At 56.0% G+C, this 18,490-nt stretch overlaps 2 protein-coding genes across 2 annotated transcripts; both read right to left on the reverse strand.

The window, feature by feature from the left end:
- Positions 1 to 930: 930 nt before the first annotated feature.
- BESB_054280 (uncharacterized protein) lies at positions 931 to 4,944 on the reverse strand (the record flags this gene model as incomplete). Its single annotated transcript, XM_029363863.1, has 7 exons — positions 931 to 971; positions 1,689 to 1,829; positions 2,020 to 2,271; positions 2,759 to 2,866; positions 3,078 to 3,218; positions 3,983 to 4,186; positions 4,788 to 4,944. The coding sequence occupies 7 exons, from the start codon at positions 4,942 to 4,944 to the stop codon at positions 931 to 933; spliced, it is 1,044 nt and encodes a 347-aa protein (XP_029219786.1).
- Positions 4,945 to 12,702: 7,758 nt separating this feature from the next.
- Positions 12,703 to 15,165, reverse strand: BESB_054290 (transmembrane protein; the record flags this gene model as incomplete). The annotated part of the gene is made up of 4 exons (XM_029363864.1): positions 12,703 to 13,398; positions 13,648 to 13,950; positions 14,154 to 14,345; positions 14,866 to 15,165. 4 exons carry the CDS (start codon positions 15,163 to 15,165, stop codon positions 12,703 to 12,705), a joined length of 1,491 nt encoding a protein of 496 aa, XP_029219787.1.
- Between the last annotated feature and the right edge of the window lie 3,325 nt (positions 15,166 to 18,490).

An 18,490-nucleotide genomic window follows, 5' to 3' on the forward strand; every position in this document is an offset into this window, starting at 1 on the left:
GCGATGATAGCAAAGCAGCAAGTGCAGCTGTAGACGCAGCACCAGGTTAGCTCAAAAACAGTTCATCGTCCCAAAGCTGCCAGATCTTCGCGGAAGGCGCTACTTTTCGGGGCTCACACGTGTCCCATGAACCACGGGCTCTGTCCGGGAAAACTTGAGACCGTATACCGATTGATGTGACCACCAGTATTGCGGGAAGCTGCTCACCGCACCTAGTGCATAACTCGGCAAGTTCGTGAAGGCTGAGTTCGCACCGCGGCATTAAAGGGACTACTTTTGAAGAAGCACCAATGCCACAGTGCTGCCAACAACCACACAGGTGCGCCTTTATCAACATCACTTTCCCGTATCAGCATGTCCCAGCGACGGATATCCCGCCCGGTGAGTGCAGGGGCCCGTTAACCAGCAGGCGGGAGCGGTCTCATAAAACGGTGTCCGTCACCACGGTATTTCCTTGCTCTTGTGATCACGCGCAGATGATGAATTGATGAAAGGGAATGGGGGAGGGCCACAAAAACGAGGAGGATGAATCCAAAAGGGTATGATTACTTAATGTGAAACATACAGAGTAGGAGCGAAAGACCCCGTGCACCAGAGTCGGTGCAAGAGATAACAGAACTTTCCGTAAGCAGTAGCTGCAATGTGTCGTACAATGCTTCTCTGGGCTATGTAATCACGCAGCTGTTCGGCAACTGCAATCTTCCAAAAAAGCATCAATAGCAGTTTGACGCCTGCGTCGAGTAAATGGAGAACAAGTGACAATGAGGCAAATCAGAAAAAGTGTAATCTGGGAAAACTTGGAACCCAGAAACCTCACAATACAAGTGACAACGGCTCCAATGCAGGCGCGGACAGCCAGTCTTCTCACCACCATGGTCGTCTTGCGATAAACTATTCTGTGTCTCGGAACATGGAAATATTGTAAGCACGTTATGCAAGCCCTGCAAGTTGAGAAGGCGTAACGGATTTGCCTGTTATAAGACACACCAGCAGTGAGAATAAAAGTTTGCCGCTACGCTTGCAGTAGCGGCTTCTGTAGCAGCTTGCTTCCCTCACGGGTGCGGTGCCCGCTGTGACTGGGCAGCCGCCTGGGAAGGAGCCACAGCGACGCTTTTTCTGGGGGGTTGTTGAACCGGCGAAGCCGCTAGCGCAGGGCGGTGTGAGGGGGAAGGACTATGTCGCTCTTGGCTGTTGACTGGTCCGTTGAAGGAGATGGGACGAGACAACGCGGGTGCGAGGCCTGCCTCTGCTCCAGACGACGGCAGCTCTCGTGAACTCGCCAGAAATTCCCTGGAACGCCTGGCACGGCCCGCGTTAAAATGTGAGCCTTGTGCTCCGCTCGTGCTACTTGTTGGAAGGCCAACCAGCCATACGGGCGAGACTAGCGGCCGCTCTAGTACGCGCTCGTGCGTGCGTGCTGCCAAGGGAAGAGGATGGAGATGGTGTCGCGCGCCTCAACCCATCATCAACTGACAGCCCCTGGAGGCCTTCAATAAAGGCACTTCTATCTTCAAGCGGCATCGTAGACGCCAGCCGCATGGCAGCATCGAAGATCCACTGTCGAACCGGACGCTGCCCGGCAGGATAGCTAGATGAGCCTGCATTCTCCTGGTAAGGACCGTACACAACAGGATGCCGCAGTGGAGTCGTCCGCGGCGGTCGCTGTCGCCGCTCCTGAGAGGACGTACCGCGATCCGAGGGTCCTGGGGTATCCGCCGCCGACGGCCTACCGCCGCCACCCGGCTCTTTCACCGGCGTGTCCACTGCAGGCACCGTAGCTGGCAACTCCGGCGGGGGAGGGGCAGCTGGCGGTACAGAAGGCAACCGACCTGCGAAAGCACAGAACCCCATACCGTCATGCCGCATTGCACCCGCGCGCTCATACCGCGCTTCACAGCCGAAAAGGGCAGAGGCCCTCTTCTCTGCTATGGCTTCGACACCGGGTGCCTGCATTCCGCCACTACGGGTTCATAGAAGCAACCGTTTTCCCAACACCAGGTGGCATTCCGCGTCACTGACCTGCAACACGCGCGGAGGTGTCCCCTGACGCGATCGCCAGACGCTTCCTTGGTGGCAGCGCTAGCGTATGTGTCGCGTAGCCCACCGCCGGAGCCTTCTGCCGCGATTCTATGTCTCGCGCAACTGAACCCGTTGCATCCCCGCCAGCGGACTGCAAGGTCTTGAGAACGTCTTCAGCAAATCGACGTATCCAACGGCGTTTTGGTATACGGTCTTGAGGTGCGAGGGGCTGAAGCCAGGTAGAATCAATGCCTGAACGAACGCCATGAGATACGCTTGTATGATGATTGCGCCGAGGTGCCAGGAGGCCGTTGAAGGGCGTTTGAGCTGCCACCATGACAGCGGGGCTCCTGCGGCTGGCACGTATTGACGCGACACTCGTTTGATCGTCTCTGCATTATTCAGCACCTTAGGAACTCTAACCAGAAAGTCTGCAGTTGAAGCAGCCGGAGCTGACGGAAAAGTATGTTAGGCGACAAGGTGGAGAGCAGGCAGACAGGTTCATTCTTGCCAGCGCGATCAAAGACCCGCCAGGCACATAAACAGAACCGCATGCAATTGTAGCGCGTCTGAAACGATAGGTTTACGAGACGTGTGCCCACGTCCTCCGAACGCCATCACCAACACGTCGCCCAGCCGAAATACGCGATTGGCGTTGCTCTGCACGAGTCACTGAAAAGCGCAAGCGGCGAAGTTTACCCAGTCGTACGCTCATTCTACCGTGTGACGCTCAGCGCACCTTCGGAAGCGACAACCCGCCGCCTCTTAGGGAGGACACACGAGAGCTCCGCAACCGGTCCCGGTGCGGACCATTTGCTGCGCTCCTCTGTTGCGTCAGTTGTCAGCTCTGCCAGCCCACCAAAAAAAAGCAATTCTTCATGCAGGCGGCATCGTAGACGCTAGCCGCATGGCAGCATCGAAGATCCACTGTCGAACCGGGCGCTGCCCGGCAGGATAGCTAGATGAGCCTGCATTCTCCTGGTGAGGACCGTACACAACAGGATGCCGCAGTGGAGTCGTCCGCGGCGGTCGCTGTCGCCGCTCCTGAGAGGACGTACCGCGATCCGAGGGTCCTGGGGTATCCGCCGCCGACGGCCTACCGCCGCCACCCGGCTCTTTCACCGGCGTGTCCACTGCAGGCACCGTAGCTGGCAACGCCGGCGGGGGAGGGGCAGCTGGCAGTACAGAAGGCAACCGACCTGCGAAGGCACAGAACCCCATACCGTCACGCCACAGTGCCCACGTGATGACGCCCTCATACCGCGCTTCACAGCCGAAAAGGGCAGAGGCCCTCTTCTCTGCTGTGGCATCGACACCTTGTGCTTGCATCCCACCAGTGTAAGACTCCACGTGCGATCATGCTGGCGCCCTCGTTCCGGTCATCGGCCGGGTGAGAGTTGGCACGCTCTCGCTGATTGCGAAACAGCAGCTGCGGCGCTTCAGCCTCTGACTGAATGGCACGCGGTCCGGCGAGTATTCACGACTGTACTCCTCGCGTATTGTCATCGGTGTGGTTGCATTCTTAGACAGCGACGAAGGAACAAAACAGGGAAATTGTGTCGTGGCTCGGGTGCTGTTTGTGTCGCGGTTCCCTTGGAGCCAGAAGGAGCTCGCAGTTTGCCGGACGACAGCTCGGGAGCGACAGATGCAGTACCGTTCTGGCCTTCTTTCCTTAATTTAGCACGAGTACTGTATCTGTGGGCTGGCGTAGGCGCTGCTAGCTGTTGGCGGCGATGTGGAAGTCTGCGAAGAAAATACTTGCGCCGGCGTGGCTTGTGTTTCGACGCAGTGGCCCTCGTCGAAATGGCAGCTGCATTAGAGTTTATGTTAGAGGAAGCCTTTGTACGTGTTGCAGCTATGCGTTGAGTTCGCCCTCCCGCAAGCGCAGTGACGGGAACTGAAGACGTGATGAATCCACCTGACGCAGTATGGGGTTGACGGCTCGTAAACCCTAAACTTGCACTTGGGTTCATTTCTAGTGTCCCGGACGTTCCGCCAGCCCGATCAGTGAAAGCACCATCTGTCATTACAGGAATCTGCGATGCTGGAGCCTGTGCCTGGCTCGCCGTTGAAACATGGCTGTCGTCGTGTGAGGAAGCAGGGAGCGGCATGAGCACTGAGAAGGCTGCCCGCGAGACCGGATTATGAGGGAGCTCCCGACTGGTACCTGAGGGCCAACAGACAAGCGGACAATCCAACAAATTGTAGACAATTGCATTCGTCTTCGCGGCTTAACTATCAGTGAAACAGGCGAGGCTGGTAACACCTGGCAACAGACCCCCCTACCCAGTCTTCAGGCGCCTCACATACGTATTGGTAACCCGCTGCTGCCATGACAACCGATAATCCAACTCGAAATGTGCCTCCACAGGAGCCAGAACAGTCACTCAATCAGGTCGCTTTCCTTTGGTGTATGGATCGATGCGTCAGTTTGGAAAAATACCCACCGCACAACTATTTGAGCCGATACAGTGTGTGAACAACTGTGCACCAGACTGCCCTATAGCTTGACACTAGAGGTGCTCCAGTCCAGTTGGGCTGACCCGAATGGACATAAGTTTCGACGGCGTTCCTGGATTTTTACAATTTGATTCAAAGCAGGCGTAATTTTGCGCAGGCACGGATGTCCTCTTCGCTGTTCGCCCGTCTGATGAATACGCAAGACCTGATTGCGCACACTGTCCAAAAGAGGCGAACGGACGGTGTGGACAAGATTATGAAGCCGCCTGAAGCCACAATGCAAGGCAAACGACAGCCAATTCACTTACAGGGCAACTCGTCCGCGGTTTCGGCGGCAAGCGCCCCCAGCCGAAACAGAAAATCGAAAGCTGTGTCTCCTCGAAAGAATCCGAGAAAGGAATAGACAGCGAAAACAGCTCCTGTAAGTGTTGACCGCAAGGTGAGCCACCTTGTGAGGGACGTCATTGTTCCAGAGCACGGTTCGATGCTAGAGGTCACCCGGATCGTCAACCTACGGCCATTTCCACCAACGTCACGACAAACAGGCAGCGATGCGCAACTCCGAGTCTATCAGTTGCTCGCAGCAAACTAGCACGCTTTCCCAAGATGCTCCCTCTCTCTGAAATCTTATGGGCGCGTGATCACGCGTCTCCCGTTCGACAGAACACGGTCACGCAACGCGCGCGATGTGTTGCCCGGGATAGGGCCTCGGTCCTCGTTCCATCGGCTATCGGCATGGTAGGATGCAGGAAACTCACCCCCTGCCGTTACCACGGGGCGCTTCCAGACAAATGTTGCGTCTGTAATTATGGGTCGGCGTTTTTCAGATGCGGACGCAGACATAACTGTTCTCTGCGCGACACCGCAGCAGAAGCATGCGCATTCAACAACGTTGGCAGGTCAGTCTGCCCACTTTATGCGGCCGCGTCTCTGGCACTACTGAACAACCACCCCCAGCAGGCGCATCACACCTCGCACGTTACGGCCCACGCCTTACACAGACCGGGCAAGCTGTGCCGTACAAGCAATCTAGCGTGAGGTGCAATTCCAGCTGTACGGAACGCCGCGCCTGCGGTGCTCCTCCACACAAATGCTCTGGAATCGCAGCCTTCCCCATAGTCTCAGCCATGCAGTCTGAGCAGCCGAGCACTCCTGCCTCGGGACCCCGTCTGCGATCCCGCATACTGCCGCCTCTATCTCCCTAGATAGAGGGCTACACGGCAAGCCCGAAACGGAAGCCTGTGACTCAATTGTATGACGACACCATAAACGGGTAAAAAATACTTAGGGCCGGTTCGGCTTCCGTCTCGTCTGACCTCGGCCCTGCCCCCTACCGTCGGCATTCTGTACGTGACGACGCCTGTACAATCGAGTGAGGAGCCGTGGAGCCTTGTCGCTTGTGAGATCGACGGACGCCGATGGGGTCGAGTTGGTCTGACTTCGTATCACTGAGCACCTGTCATTGTTTCTCTCTTCCTCTCCGAAGCTAAATCAAGCGCCTATTGACTTCACAGTTCCGGCAACCAATAGTGGCGACGTTCCTCTGCGCTGAGGAACTGGCTCTCTACCGTCATTGCGATTTTTTTCTGGTGCGTGAATGACGCCCCCGTCCATCATCGGGGCCCGGGGTTTGGAGAGCTCGAGCAACAGGCGTGGCGCACCCGTTAGTTGCCATATATCGGGCCACTAGTCAACAGGGCAAGTGCTACATATGTATTCGGATGCATCGGAGATTTGCACTTCTCAAGAGCCTTCGCCAAGGGACTGGGATTAATGACCATCTCGTCGTTGAGCGATCTTCGCTCCCGGAATTCTAGTGGCAACGTGGGCCTCTTTCGTACACTCAAGCTGCGTCATTGGCGCCTCCGTTCGCACAGCTGGTGTCACAAAAGTCATCTCGCACTGAAGATTTAATTGTATGTTGCTGCTGACGTGAGCCCTGGACCACAGCGTCCAGAAAATAGCGCTTCTTCGTATTTAAGCGCTGGACATGGAGGCTACAGCCTTTCATTCTTGATCCGCTTGCATGCTCAGTGTCACTAGATAGCGGAGGAGCTTCGTGAGATAGCCAGGGTTGCAGGGTGGATTTCATTTCGGTCAACGAAGCGGCTTACAGTGATGGCTTTACAAAACCAGAAGAATCGGTACCAAGACAAGCTAGTGCGACACGCAGGCAACTGCACTGAGCTTGTCTCAGTGCAGAATGTTGCCTCGAGGCCCAGAGGTGTCTGGAACAAGAAATTATGGCTGCAGGACTGCTACAACTGCCTGCCTTGTAAATGAGCGGCGACAACATATCCATTGACTAGACGCTCATGTAAGATCAATCTAGACCCAAAATGGCAAAATCTGCCTGACACTCTTTCCTGACCGGTGTTGTGGCTACCGGAGGGGAGCGCACTCAGAGCCCCCTGCCTGGTGGGCAAATGACACATCACAGACACGACAGGCTCCAAACGAGCAGAAGCCGTCCCCCTTTATCGATAGCATCCTGCGTTCCGCGTACAAGCCAGTCAAACACAAGTAGGGAAATGATATAAATGGGTTTAGGTGAGCCAACTTGTAAAAGTCCCATACCTCACCCCTCATCCCTAGTTAAATGCAATCGAAATCTACGTATTGGTCTTGTACATTACAAGAAGACAACAGCACGTCGTCGAGCTTCAGTTTCCGGCGACGACGACGTCCGTCTTGTGTTTTTTGAGAGACAGCAAGCCCACTACGTGTATCACACAACGCGTGAGAAACACTTATGACACGAGTTTCGTGGGGACTTCTGCATGTTGCCGGCTCGCTGAAGGCAGCAGTAGAGCGGTCATGCCCACCAAGCTCGTTGTAGCGCTCCGCGTCAGTTATCATGGCACGAGTGCGGCAGTTTTCGCATGGGTGTCGACAGAAAAAACACCGCATCGCTTTCACTCGGCTGGGCGCGGTGTGTATGAGAAGATACGGGAAAATGTTGTTAGTTGAGTCTGACTTTGTTGCATCCTACGACGGTCACCATGAACCTCCGAAGGACAGGGGAGGCAGGCTGCTCACACATCTTCTATGGCTGCCAGAGGAGTAACACCTCTCATGCGCGATCCGTGGACACGCCCTCAGCAGGAGAGAAGCTCCTTTGAGCACGATGTGCCCATCGCTTCTTCGGTGGTAGCATAAAGAGTGTTTTGTCCGCTCCTGGGGTGACGCAGGCTCTGCCTCACCTGAGGCGTCGGTACCAGAGGGCGTAGCGTGAGGAATTTGCCACCGCTGTATAGCTTCCTTCATCAAATCCGTAGGTCCCGGCAACTCGGCTGTCGGACGGTCCGCTGCCTCACGGAACTCGTGGATGCTCTGGTCAGACGGGCAGAGTGGATCTTGAAGAAGGGACCTGCACACTCCGTGAATACCTGAATCTGGGCTTGTGGTAGACGAACGGCATAATCTGCGGCTTCTGTCAGTAGTTGTGGACGCTGACGCGACAGCGGACGTTGGCGGCGCCCCGAGGATTGTCGGTAAGCCTGAAGCCGCAGATGCAGACCAGAAGGTAGTGAGACCACCAGCCGGGAGATCGGGACGAGGGACGACGGCGTCCACTGATGGCCAGCGGAAAACGCCAAGGTCGCTGTTCCCTGCAGCGCATGACACATCAGTTAGCACCTCATAAACTGAAACATCTGCTGGAGGCGCATGGCCCAGAGGCGGGACTTGTGGTTCTTTTCGATTATTCAAGATATGCCGAGCGACACGTTGCGAGTTACCTCTGACGGCCGGAACGCCCTGGCGTAGGTCGGAGCCGGACTGTACATCTGGCGCCGACTGTGTTATTGGCGCTCCGCAGTCTCGCGCAGAAGCCACCTTGGCCTCTTCATAGGGCTGGGGTGGATTTTCCGTCATCGTGCCGCTATCTGACGGCGGCCGCGCGCGGTACGCAATGGTTCCCACGCGTTCCGAGCTTCTTGGGAACTCCAGTTGCTGACTGGCCCCTTGGAAATAGCCAGCGCCCGCTGACTGCCAGACAGTTTTGTTTCCATGACCCTTCGTGGCTGATGTGCGTCTTGTAAACGGATTTGGATGGGAATCATGAGAAGGCCGGACTGTTCGACCTTGTACATGGCCCCAGGTGGTGGGGTCGTCTGCAGTGGGGGAGTGCAAGTCCGGATGGTTTCTTTTCCATCCTCTGCGTTGATTGGCTGGAGGTGTCGAAGGGACTACGAGAGAGGTCAACACTGCATTCTTCTGGTTCCGGTACGGCTGAAAAGGAGGCTTCCAATCGGGTACAGCGGGAGATGAAAGCCTAGGGGACGAACGCAATTGTGTCGACGCTGCGGCCGAGTGCAGACTTCCGTTTCCTGTGCCACAAGAAACATAAAGTACTAGATCGGATCTTGCATGCAGTACAATTATCTCTAATGTTCTGACATCACTAGTTGAGCTTCGTGTAGAGGCAACTGCGCCCATGCTGAAATGCAATAGACACACAATTGTTACCTGCTGCAACAGGGCTTACGCCATGATGGAAAATAGTAAGAGGCAGTGTCGAGGGAGCACTGCCTCCTCCTGCAGTAATCGCGGCAGCCTCCTGAATTGCTGTGCCTGAAGTGGCCCGCAGCGCCTTAGGTTCTGCGATTGATGGTATCGTCGGCGCCGTGTAGGCCGCCGTAGCGCTGCGGTGTTTAACGGGGGTGGCTGCAGAGCGTTCTCTTGGCGAAAAGCCATGGATGCGGGCACACTGGCTGAAGTGGTGCGCGCTCCATCCAGCCTCTGCCGCCAACCGGTACCGATGAGATTATAACGATGTCGTGAGTTCATTTGGCCACCCAGGTTAGGCCGGTTAACCAGTGGGCGGGGCGTATACTGGCTACTAGACCCTGGAGGCAGAGGCTGACCAGCTGCAGACGACACGCCATAAGAAGGAATGTAGTGGATTACCGTCGTGGTGCAGGCGCAAAGAGATGAAGGAAGCGTCTGCATCCAGCTGACCGCTGGTGATGAACAAACCATCGAAACCTAAAACGAGGAACGACCGAAGCGTACACCCTTTTTCCGGGGGTTGCTACGCTAAACGCGCGCGCTGCACTTCCCACATCCTACATGAGCACAGAACGGACACAGCTGCTACTCCAGCACGTGTGGATACAAACAATTCGATGTGCTAAGTTGTGAAGAAGCGAGCTGCAAGGTTACGAAGATTTGGCAGCTCGCATGCCTCAGCGAGCATAATGCGGGAGGTGGCACGGCGTTGAGAAGGCAACACAGCACCCATCCAGCGCTCTGAGGTGGCACCAATGCGCTGGATCACGCCCAGTGATGCACTAGACTGACCGCGTATCGGACGGGGACGCCAGACAACTCTAGAATGTCTGGGGCCGCCTCTTGCGCCTTGGTGTGGCGCCCCTCCGGGACAAGACGAGAAACCTTAGGGACGAGACACGTCGCCTACATGCGGAAATAGCTGAGCGTCTGGGAGCTGGAAAGAATCCTCCTGCACGACTGAAAATGAGCAGGCAAGCGGCAGAACAAACAACATGACAACATGTGGCCACGTTGCTGCTGTCTGATGACAAGAGCAGTACACCCTTCGAGCCGCCCGTTGCGGTGCACAGCATTCGCTGGGCTCAGCAAGGCGGTGTGCTCTATTCCGGTACCACCATCGAGCACCAGTTCCGATGCCACAGTAAATTTCTCCAGCACAGCCTCTCATCGCTAACGCCAGGACCAACACAAGTCTCAACGCTCAATAGTGCGCCACAATTGAGTCGGCGGGGGCGAGCCGAGGTGGGCCAAAAGGGCCGCTTGCCAATTCTGCGCAAGGTGACGGAACATTTAAACCGTCCGTGATCACTGCTGTGTCTGCACCGCGTGTGACGCTGTGCCCTCGCTTACGGCACTTGGCGCGATTGAATGGCGAGCGTGATAACGCGTGGACACGTCTACGCGTGGACGAACATACAGACATGGTGCATGTCCTATGCACCCCACGCTGCCAGCCGGTGACCAATGGACTGCGTAAACAACACTGCTGCCAGCAACATATATGCACTAGTCGAACTCCTCCAATTGGCTTTATTTATCGCAATCAAGTACGACGGGCTTAACGATGGCCTCAAGGCGAACTGCAGCACTACGACTTACCCCCATCAAAGCCGTCTGCGGCCGCGCATAGTAGCGCATGAAAGACGTACCCCTTCGCTCTCCAGGGGGCCCCTCCGCGGCCTCGGCAGCAAGCGACCACGGCCCGAGCACAGGGTCTGCCGTTTCTTTTGAAGAGAGTGAGAATGTGGAAGAAATAATGAAAACAGCTGCAGCCAGTTGCAAACACAAAGTGCGGCAGCGCGTGACAGTCGTCGTTGTCGGAGAGCACATGTTCCACATGAGGCTGGAAGTACCCCCGTTTTTCAAGCTACCAACTCTTCGCTCAGGAGGTCACGGAAAAACGCAACGCTTGTGCACCCTATGTCCAGCGCATACTGGTGCAGAACGAATATTTCAATTGCCGATCGGGCAAAAATGAGGGGTAGTACTGGATTATCAAGCACACCAGTGCCAGACACGCGTCTCTGGCTCAGCGGAAACCGTGTCGCGCGTTCCCCACGTTACCGCTGCACGCAGGAAGCTGTACCACGTAGGCTGTGGCACCGGTGACCGGGTCTAGGCTTTGAACAGAGTCTCCATCTGGCAGTTCATGCCCGCCGGAAGCAGTCTCAAGAACGCGCAAGGCGCAGAAACCTAGGCACAAACTCTTTGCAGCGGCTACAGGGGTGGAAATCCAGTCTCCTAGATAAGAGCCGCTGGCGCGCTGGATGCACGCTAGTCGTAGCAAAAAAGTCAGAGAATGACAGAGTCAGCTAGATTCTGTCGTGCCTCTACCTCTTCCCGTTGACTAATGATCCCACCAGGTAGCAGACATAGGCGACTCAGGAGACGGGCCCCGCACGTCATGCAGCCAGGGCAGCGTGTGCCATTCACAGATGCAGTCAATCCCATAGCGCAAACCCGGTTCTGCAGAGCACCGCGCGCGCCCCTGTTCTGCACACGTGCTCTGAAATCAGCCTCATTCTGTGCCAGTGCCTCAATGCTGCAGTTTGAGCAGCCGAGCTTTCCCGCCTCAGACTCGCGAATGACATAGCTCTCTCTGCGACCCCGCTTATTGCCACCTCAATCGAGGGAGAAGAGGGTTAGGTGGCAAGCCCGAAACGGATGCTGCGCGTCGATTACATGCACACACCCTAGAAGGATAGAAAACATGCCTAAGGCCAGTCAGGGTTCCCTCTAGTTTGACGTCGGCCCCAACACCACCCCTGCCGTTGGCACTGTGTAGTTGACGACGCTCGTACAGCCGAGTGAGGAGTCATTGGACCGTGTTGACTTACAGGTCGACCAACGCCGATGGAGGCGAGCTGGTCTGACCCAGTATTATTGGAGCATCCGTCATCGTTCCTCCCGTCTTCTTCACAGTCAATCGAGCGCCTGTTGACGTGACACAGCTTCGGCAACCAATAGTGGCGACATTCCTTCGTGGTCAGGAACGAACTGGCCTTCGACCGACATTTTCTGGTGTGTGAATGACGTCCCGTCCTGCTTCAGCGCTGGGCCGTGTAGAGTTCGGGCGACAGGCGCGACACCTTCGCGAGCTATATATCGAGTGCATGTGAGTGCGAAACAGTTGGCGGAGTGCGGATGCGGGATGATAACTTCAGACGCCGTGTCAATGGAAATGCTACCACCTACCTACCAGGCGTGTAAAAGATGGGGAAAGGGGAAGAGTTAGTGCGTACAGGTGACGGGTGCTGCAAGGCTTAGCAGGAACCTTCATACCTGCAATGCATTCGGCGACCCCCTGCCCTCCGTCTCCGTGACCGTCACTAGCTTGCTCTGACGTATCAGCGCTTAACAAGTTCCGCACTCTGACCATGTGAGCTACCTGATGAACTTGTGGATAGCTGCGAGAAGAAGGTTTTACTGGACACAAAAACATGCAGACAGTGGCATTCATGATGTTGATCCGTCACCCCCAGCCTCACCCACTTTCGTTTTTCTCGGTACCCTAGTGCTCGAACCGGCATTTCAGGTTCTTCGGTTCCCCGTCCGTTCCGTCCCGACCTGCCGCCTTCCCGTAACACCGCTCCTGACCACTGCTTTCCTCTCAGTACATTTCTGTGGTTCTCTCAGTGCCCTTGGACCCGCAGTCAACTGCCGTCTGGCCGAGAAATGCTGTGGTTTCAGATGCTGTCTCGTGGTCTCTCATGGACGCGCCTGCTCTCCGCTGTGCAGCAGCGGCTCTTCTTCCTCTTGTTCAAATCTTTGTCTCTCTGAGTTCTCTCTCCTTCGTGACATCCCTCCGGGCGAGAGACCTGCTTGTTCCTGCGCCGCTTCGTCCGCGACATGAGCGGATCCGTCGTACATGAGCCCGTCGATCATTCGTCCTTTCAGGACCGAGACGCGGGGTCTCAAAACCTCTTCCGCGGCGGTTTGCCTTGGCGAGAGGACGCGTCGCTTCTCCAACAAGTCTGCCGTATCTACCTGACTTCGGTTCGTCCTTCCCTCCGAAGCCCTGGGGCTCCGACTCCTCCTCGACGCGTCGCCTTCAACGCTGGCGACATCCTTCTTACGCGGACTTCGCGAAGAGCCGTCACGATGCCTCGGCGTTCGGCTGCCTCCATCGTCTCCTCGCTTTTTTTCTTTGCGTGGCGAATCGTGCCGCACGGCGCCCTGCATTGCTGCCTCAGGATGCTTCTCGAGATACTCGCGCAACTTTTCAATGAACTCGAAGAGACCATCAGACCACAAATTGCGGTCTCGATCCACGCGCTTGAAAAAGAGGTCGTGTGCGCCTCTGGTATCATGATAGCGCAAATAAAAACACTGACGGTCATGTTTGTCGGGAAGGACCAGCGAGATCGCCATGAAGGAGTAGGACCCGCGCTTCTTCACGCCACTCTGCAGATAAAGCACAAGAAACAGAAAAAGATATCAACGCGCCGGTGCCGCACACGACCGAACGTGCACAAGCCTGACGTGATGCAGGCACAAGACTCCAGTGAACTGCGTTGCCAAACATCCTATGGACTGGCGATCGCGTTATGTGCGTAGCTGAAGGCCTTTTTGAAGCCTACTGTGCACCAGGCTACCGCAAACTGCGCTGCAGCGCTATCTTCAGTTGCGGCGTTGGGCGTCGAGCAGCCTCACCACACAGTCGTCTTTGGAGTCCCAGTATTGCCACTCCCACTTTCCGTTTTTCCGTTCAACTGCGCGGAAGTAAAAGCTTTTCCAGGAGCCACCAAGGGAACCCATTTGCTTCAACGGCCCCTCGAGAACCTTGGATAGAAATCGGAGTCGCTCAGCGTCTGTCATGTTATACACGTCTACGTGGAGCGTTTCGCCTCGCGCCTCCGCCTCGTACTGCGCCTGCAGCAGCGCTTGGTACAGCAGCGGGCTCATCTGGAAGTCCCCAAGATTCACATTGGCGGTGTCCAGACGATGGAAGGACAGCTGCGAAAACACGCACTCCGCAACAGTCATTCGTGTCGGCTTCGGGGTAGCTGCCTCATAAGAGGATACGCCTATATGCACGATCACACACTAGAAGAACTGGCGAACACCAAAAAATCAGTAGCGCACGCAAATGCATACCCTGTCTCGGGCGCACGACCGCGACATGCCGCTAGCATGAGTTCCAGCGCTCAGAAACGCACCACGACTTTGCATGTTGTCTTTCCGTCTTTTTGACAAAGAAACGGCTGGCGTTTAGGGAAGCCTGCGTCGAGCAGCTCGGACTTAACGGCTATCGAGGCATCGCCGAAATCTTCGGCGGAGACGAGACCCTGCTTCTTGACCCGCACAACGACGAGACTGTCGACTTGGCGCACGTGGAGGCTCAGCCGTTCCTGAAGCAAGCGCGGAACACGAAAGAGAGACAAGCGGTCTCGAGTGGGCATGCGCGAGACTTTCCCTCTTCAGCCTTTTTCGATGCAACTCAAGTTCAGGTCTATTAGAAAAGTCTTTCAACGCCGTGCTTTCGGCTTTCGAACCCCCCGCCCGGCCTACGGCAATGCGCGCAACCAGCCACCCACATACACGTCGACGCTTGTATATATATATATATATATATACATATATATATATATGCACTGATACGCCCACGAGCAGCCGGCACGCTTGCACCTGCGGCGTCTAGCCTGCGGCTCGTGCTCCACGCAGCCGCACGCGTGCAACTGCGATGGCCTTCCGAAGGCGACGAGGAAAACCGTGTGCGCCCACAAAGAGTGGAATCCTTCTCGCGGAAGCGTTTGAGAATATTCTCATATTCTGCCTGCCAAAACACGAACTGGAGGCCGGGATTCGCCCGCAGCGGATGAAAGGGACCCGATTCGTTCCATAAAGGCGCTTGTCTCCGAGCTCTCCCACCTGTATATCGACGCGACCTTTTTTCGCAGAGCAGACGCCAGTTCGCACGTCGAAGCGCCCTGCGTGGAGCTCGACGTAGTACTTGCCCGACTGCGAGAGGTTGTGGATTTCGTGGACCTCTACGAGCATGTCAAATTTCGAGTGGTCGTGGCAGCCGCAGATGCGGTAGACTTTGCCTATCAGCGCACATTCTGACGGGTGAGGAATCGACTTGCGATTTCGGTAGGCGCAGATGCCGCCCACGCTGCAGCAGCAAGTCGCCGCGCAGCAGCAGACCGCGGCGGGATCCAGAAAAAACATCTTAACGCGGGCAGAAGAGCGGACACTCCATGCGGAGCAAACCGACCGAGGGACGCGGAGCAAGACGCACCCCGCACAGCAACCAGTCTCGGCTACGCGCCGGCCTTCAAAGGCGCAGGCGAGACCTCTGCAGGAAAGAGGAGCTCGCGGCCGCACCTGGACGCCGCCTCACGAGCCATATATGGCGACGCAGATGCGCAACGAGGCGCAGGCAAACGCTAAGCACGAACTTTTTCGATCTGATGTATTGAAGCCAGCGAGCGGGGCGCAAGCCGCAGCATACAACGGTGGTGGCGTGCAGCAAGCGCTTTGCCGCACGTGGTGTCCGCCAAGCACAGGACAAAAAGCGAAAAAATGACTCCGCACTCCAGCGTGAGGCACATCGGGGGGACGAGTCGCCCTGAGAAGAAGGCGGCTGCAGCCTGAGCTGTGCACGCGGACCAGCCCCAATCCCACACGAACAAATACAGCAAACACAATTTCGGACTCAGAGGCAGCTTCAGAAAGCGCACGCATCACAAATTGCATATCAAGCGGAACCTCCACACAGAGGCGGAAGGTGGATGCCAGCGTATTCCCGTGAGCTAGATCCTCTCTCCTGCGAAACAAAATCTCCAGCGGCGCGTTCAGGGGACGCTCCGCTTGAAGACACGTGAGAAAGTGGACTCACAGGAATCGAAACTGAGGCTGTAGACAGAAACGAGCAGCGACGGCACGGGCTGCGGCTGCGACGCGCAAGTGGAGATGATGACAGAGGAGACGCTCCGCAGTGGGGGAGTTAGAATGCGGGTGCATAGACCACAGGTAAAAATGCGAACGAAGTGAGAGGCGGCCGAGGCCATGGAGCGTGGGAAAGAAAGGCAAAGTCGAGGTTAGCTAAGTCGAAGAGTAACAGAGGCGAGAGGACGAAGATACCAGACATGACACGCGAATCCAGCCCAGTCGAGACGCACGACAATCCGGAGGAGAAGGCTGGAAGCAGGTAGTGACTAGAAGAGCGGAAGCGGCCGGGAAAAGGCTAGACTGGCTCTCTGCGGGCTCCAGGGAGAGCGAGACGAGAACAGGACACAGTGGATGCCCTCCTGCGGACTGAGCGCTGGGCCTCTGGGGGCGACTGAAGAAAACGACAGTTGAAACCAACGTAACCGGGGAAGAGCCCTCTAAGACTGAACAACGACATGGATGCTAACAGCGAAAGACTGGATGCGCTTGTGTCGCTCTGACCACTTATGAAGGCTCCCCAGTCCGCCTCCGTTCGGCACCGTCTTCATCTCAATTGCAGGCGTGTTGCACGACTGCGAAGTCGTCCCTGCTTTCTCCTGCCGTCCACGGTTTGCCGCAGTCTAGAAAAGAAACTGGCGGAGCCACGCAAACCCGCCTCTCTCTCAACCCTGGAGCCTCTGGTTAGCGCCCGAGGAGAAACGAGGAGAGAATAGAGGCTGCGGAGACGCAAGGGCTTGAAAAAAACACCAACCTAACTGCAAAATGGAGACTGAGGCAGAAAAACAAGACTAAGGCAGAAAAATACGGCGGACTTCAGGAAACGCTCGCCGCTACACGGGCATCACATGTACCCCAAGCGGTGACCGCGACCTAGAGGGCTCGCAAGGCAAAAGAGGCGAGACCGACCCATGGGAACTACATTTTATTTACCTCGATTTCCCTCGGAGAAGACGTCAAGATGCGCCGCGAGGCGACGGCAGGAGGCATCGCGGCGGGCGATCCTCTCTGCGGGAAGACGACTGGAGACACAGGGTGACTCGTGGAGCTCAGCGAAACCCGAAACGAAAAAGGTGGCGAAGGACATGCATTAGGCACCGAAAAAACTGTTATCCCAGTATTCGCTCTCTTTCGTCTCCTTTCCCTAGGGACGGAAACCATTCACGGGCTATGGAGATAAAAACCTCAACTAGCTGTTCGTCGCTGCCCGGCAGATGCGTGGCAGTCCATGCAGAGAGGCGGGCGGTAAATGGAGGAAAACAAAAAAGCGATCTCTACCGCATGCAACAATCGCGCTAAAAACCCGAAAGAAGACAAAGGTAACTGCACTTTCCTCCTCAAGCCCCGCCCTAGCTGCGAGAGAGGCAAACTCGAAGCAAATGCCGCGCTGCAAGAGTCTCATCTCAAACGGCCAGCGGGAATGGCGTAGCTAATCGACTCTTATGAAGAATGACTCCCACAAAGAGGATTTGCCCCTGATCCCATATTCATCTGTACAGCATATCCAGTTCTCGCGTCTCTCTGCCAAGCATCCATTGGTCCCCGCGACTACGCCAGGGCAAGACGATTTGGCTAGTTTACTGTAGTTCGCCACGGCGAGGAGACACGCGTACAGATACCTCTCACTCAATCCGTGAGCGCGAGCGCAGAGACGGGAGTCGCGTACGATACCCCAAGAGTCAGGGGAGTTCAACGGTCTGCGGGTATAGGCGAAGACGCTGATGAGGTCGCTTGAAGAGGATGAGTTCCGACTTGCTTGAAGATGTTTGATATACCGGAATGGGCTTGAACAGTCCGTCCCTGGGTCTCGCTCCCTGAGTGCAGCCTTGTGGCACCTGTTAGAATACGCGTATGCCTACTCTCAGCATCGAGCTTATTTTTCCCGCCCTTAATTCGCCACAATAATGACATACAATGCTGAACACTTGCATCTATGCTCCTCGGAATGTACCCTGCCTTTTGTCTCTGTGCCTCTATGCTGCCGTCTCGAGTGGCCGAGCTCGCAACCTGGAGCTCTGTCGACCCGAATATAACCCGAGGCGCAGGCGGCAGAGGCACATGCAGGCAATATGTGTCTCTACCTTTTCGTCCTGACTACACTGCCTATTTCAAAGAGAAGCGCCAGAAAGAGAGACATGCCGGAAGGCTTGAGCGGTGAGAGAAGAAGCGGGAAGAGGTAGTAGGTCTAAAGAAAGAGCGTAGGCTCGTGCGCGCTTCAGGAAAAGAAGAGTGACAACGCGGCCGCACAAGGGAGGAAGAGCGACAGGCTCTGCCAAGCTTGAGGTTTCCTGTATTTTCCATCTCGTATTCCTGCTCACATCCGGACGCGAGAACCGTGGTGTAGTTGCTAAATTCGACTCTGTTCTGAGTCTTGTCTTTTCTTCTGTTTTCGGCCTCGTTAGCGTCCTGCGCCGTATCTTTTTTACCTGTACAGGCGAGGAGTTCTATCTCGCGCTTCCTTTTATCTCTCCCTCTTCCTTCTTCTCCGCTCTGTCGTGGCTTTTCGTTGCCCTCTGCGCTCGTTCGCGTGTCTTTGCGAGCTCCAAGGAATGCTCCTCTTTCGAAAGTCTTCGCCATCATCGCTGGTAGAGAAAAGTGTAGCAGT

This window comes from Besnoitia besnoiti, chromosome IV (assembly GCF_002563875.1).
Source record: "Besnoitia besnoiti strain Bb-Ger1 chromosome IV, whole genome shotgun sequence".
Classification (NCBI taxonomy): Eukaryota; Apicomplexa; class Conoidasida; order Eucoccidiorida; family Sarcocystidae; genus Besnoitia; species Besnoitia besnoiti.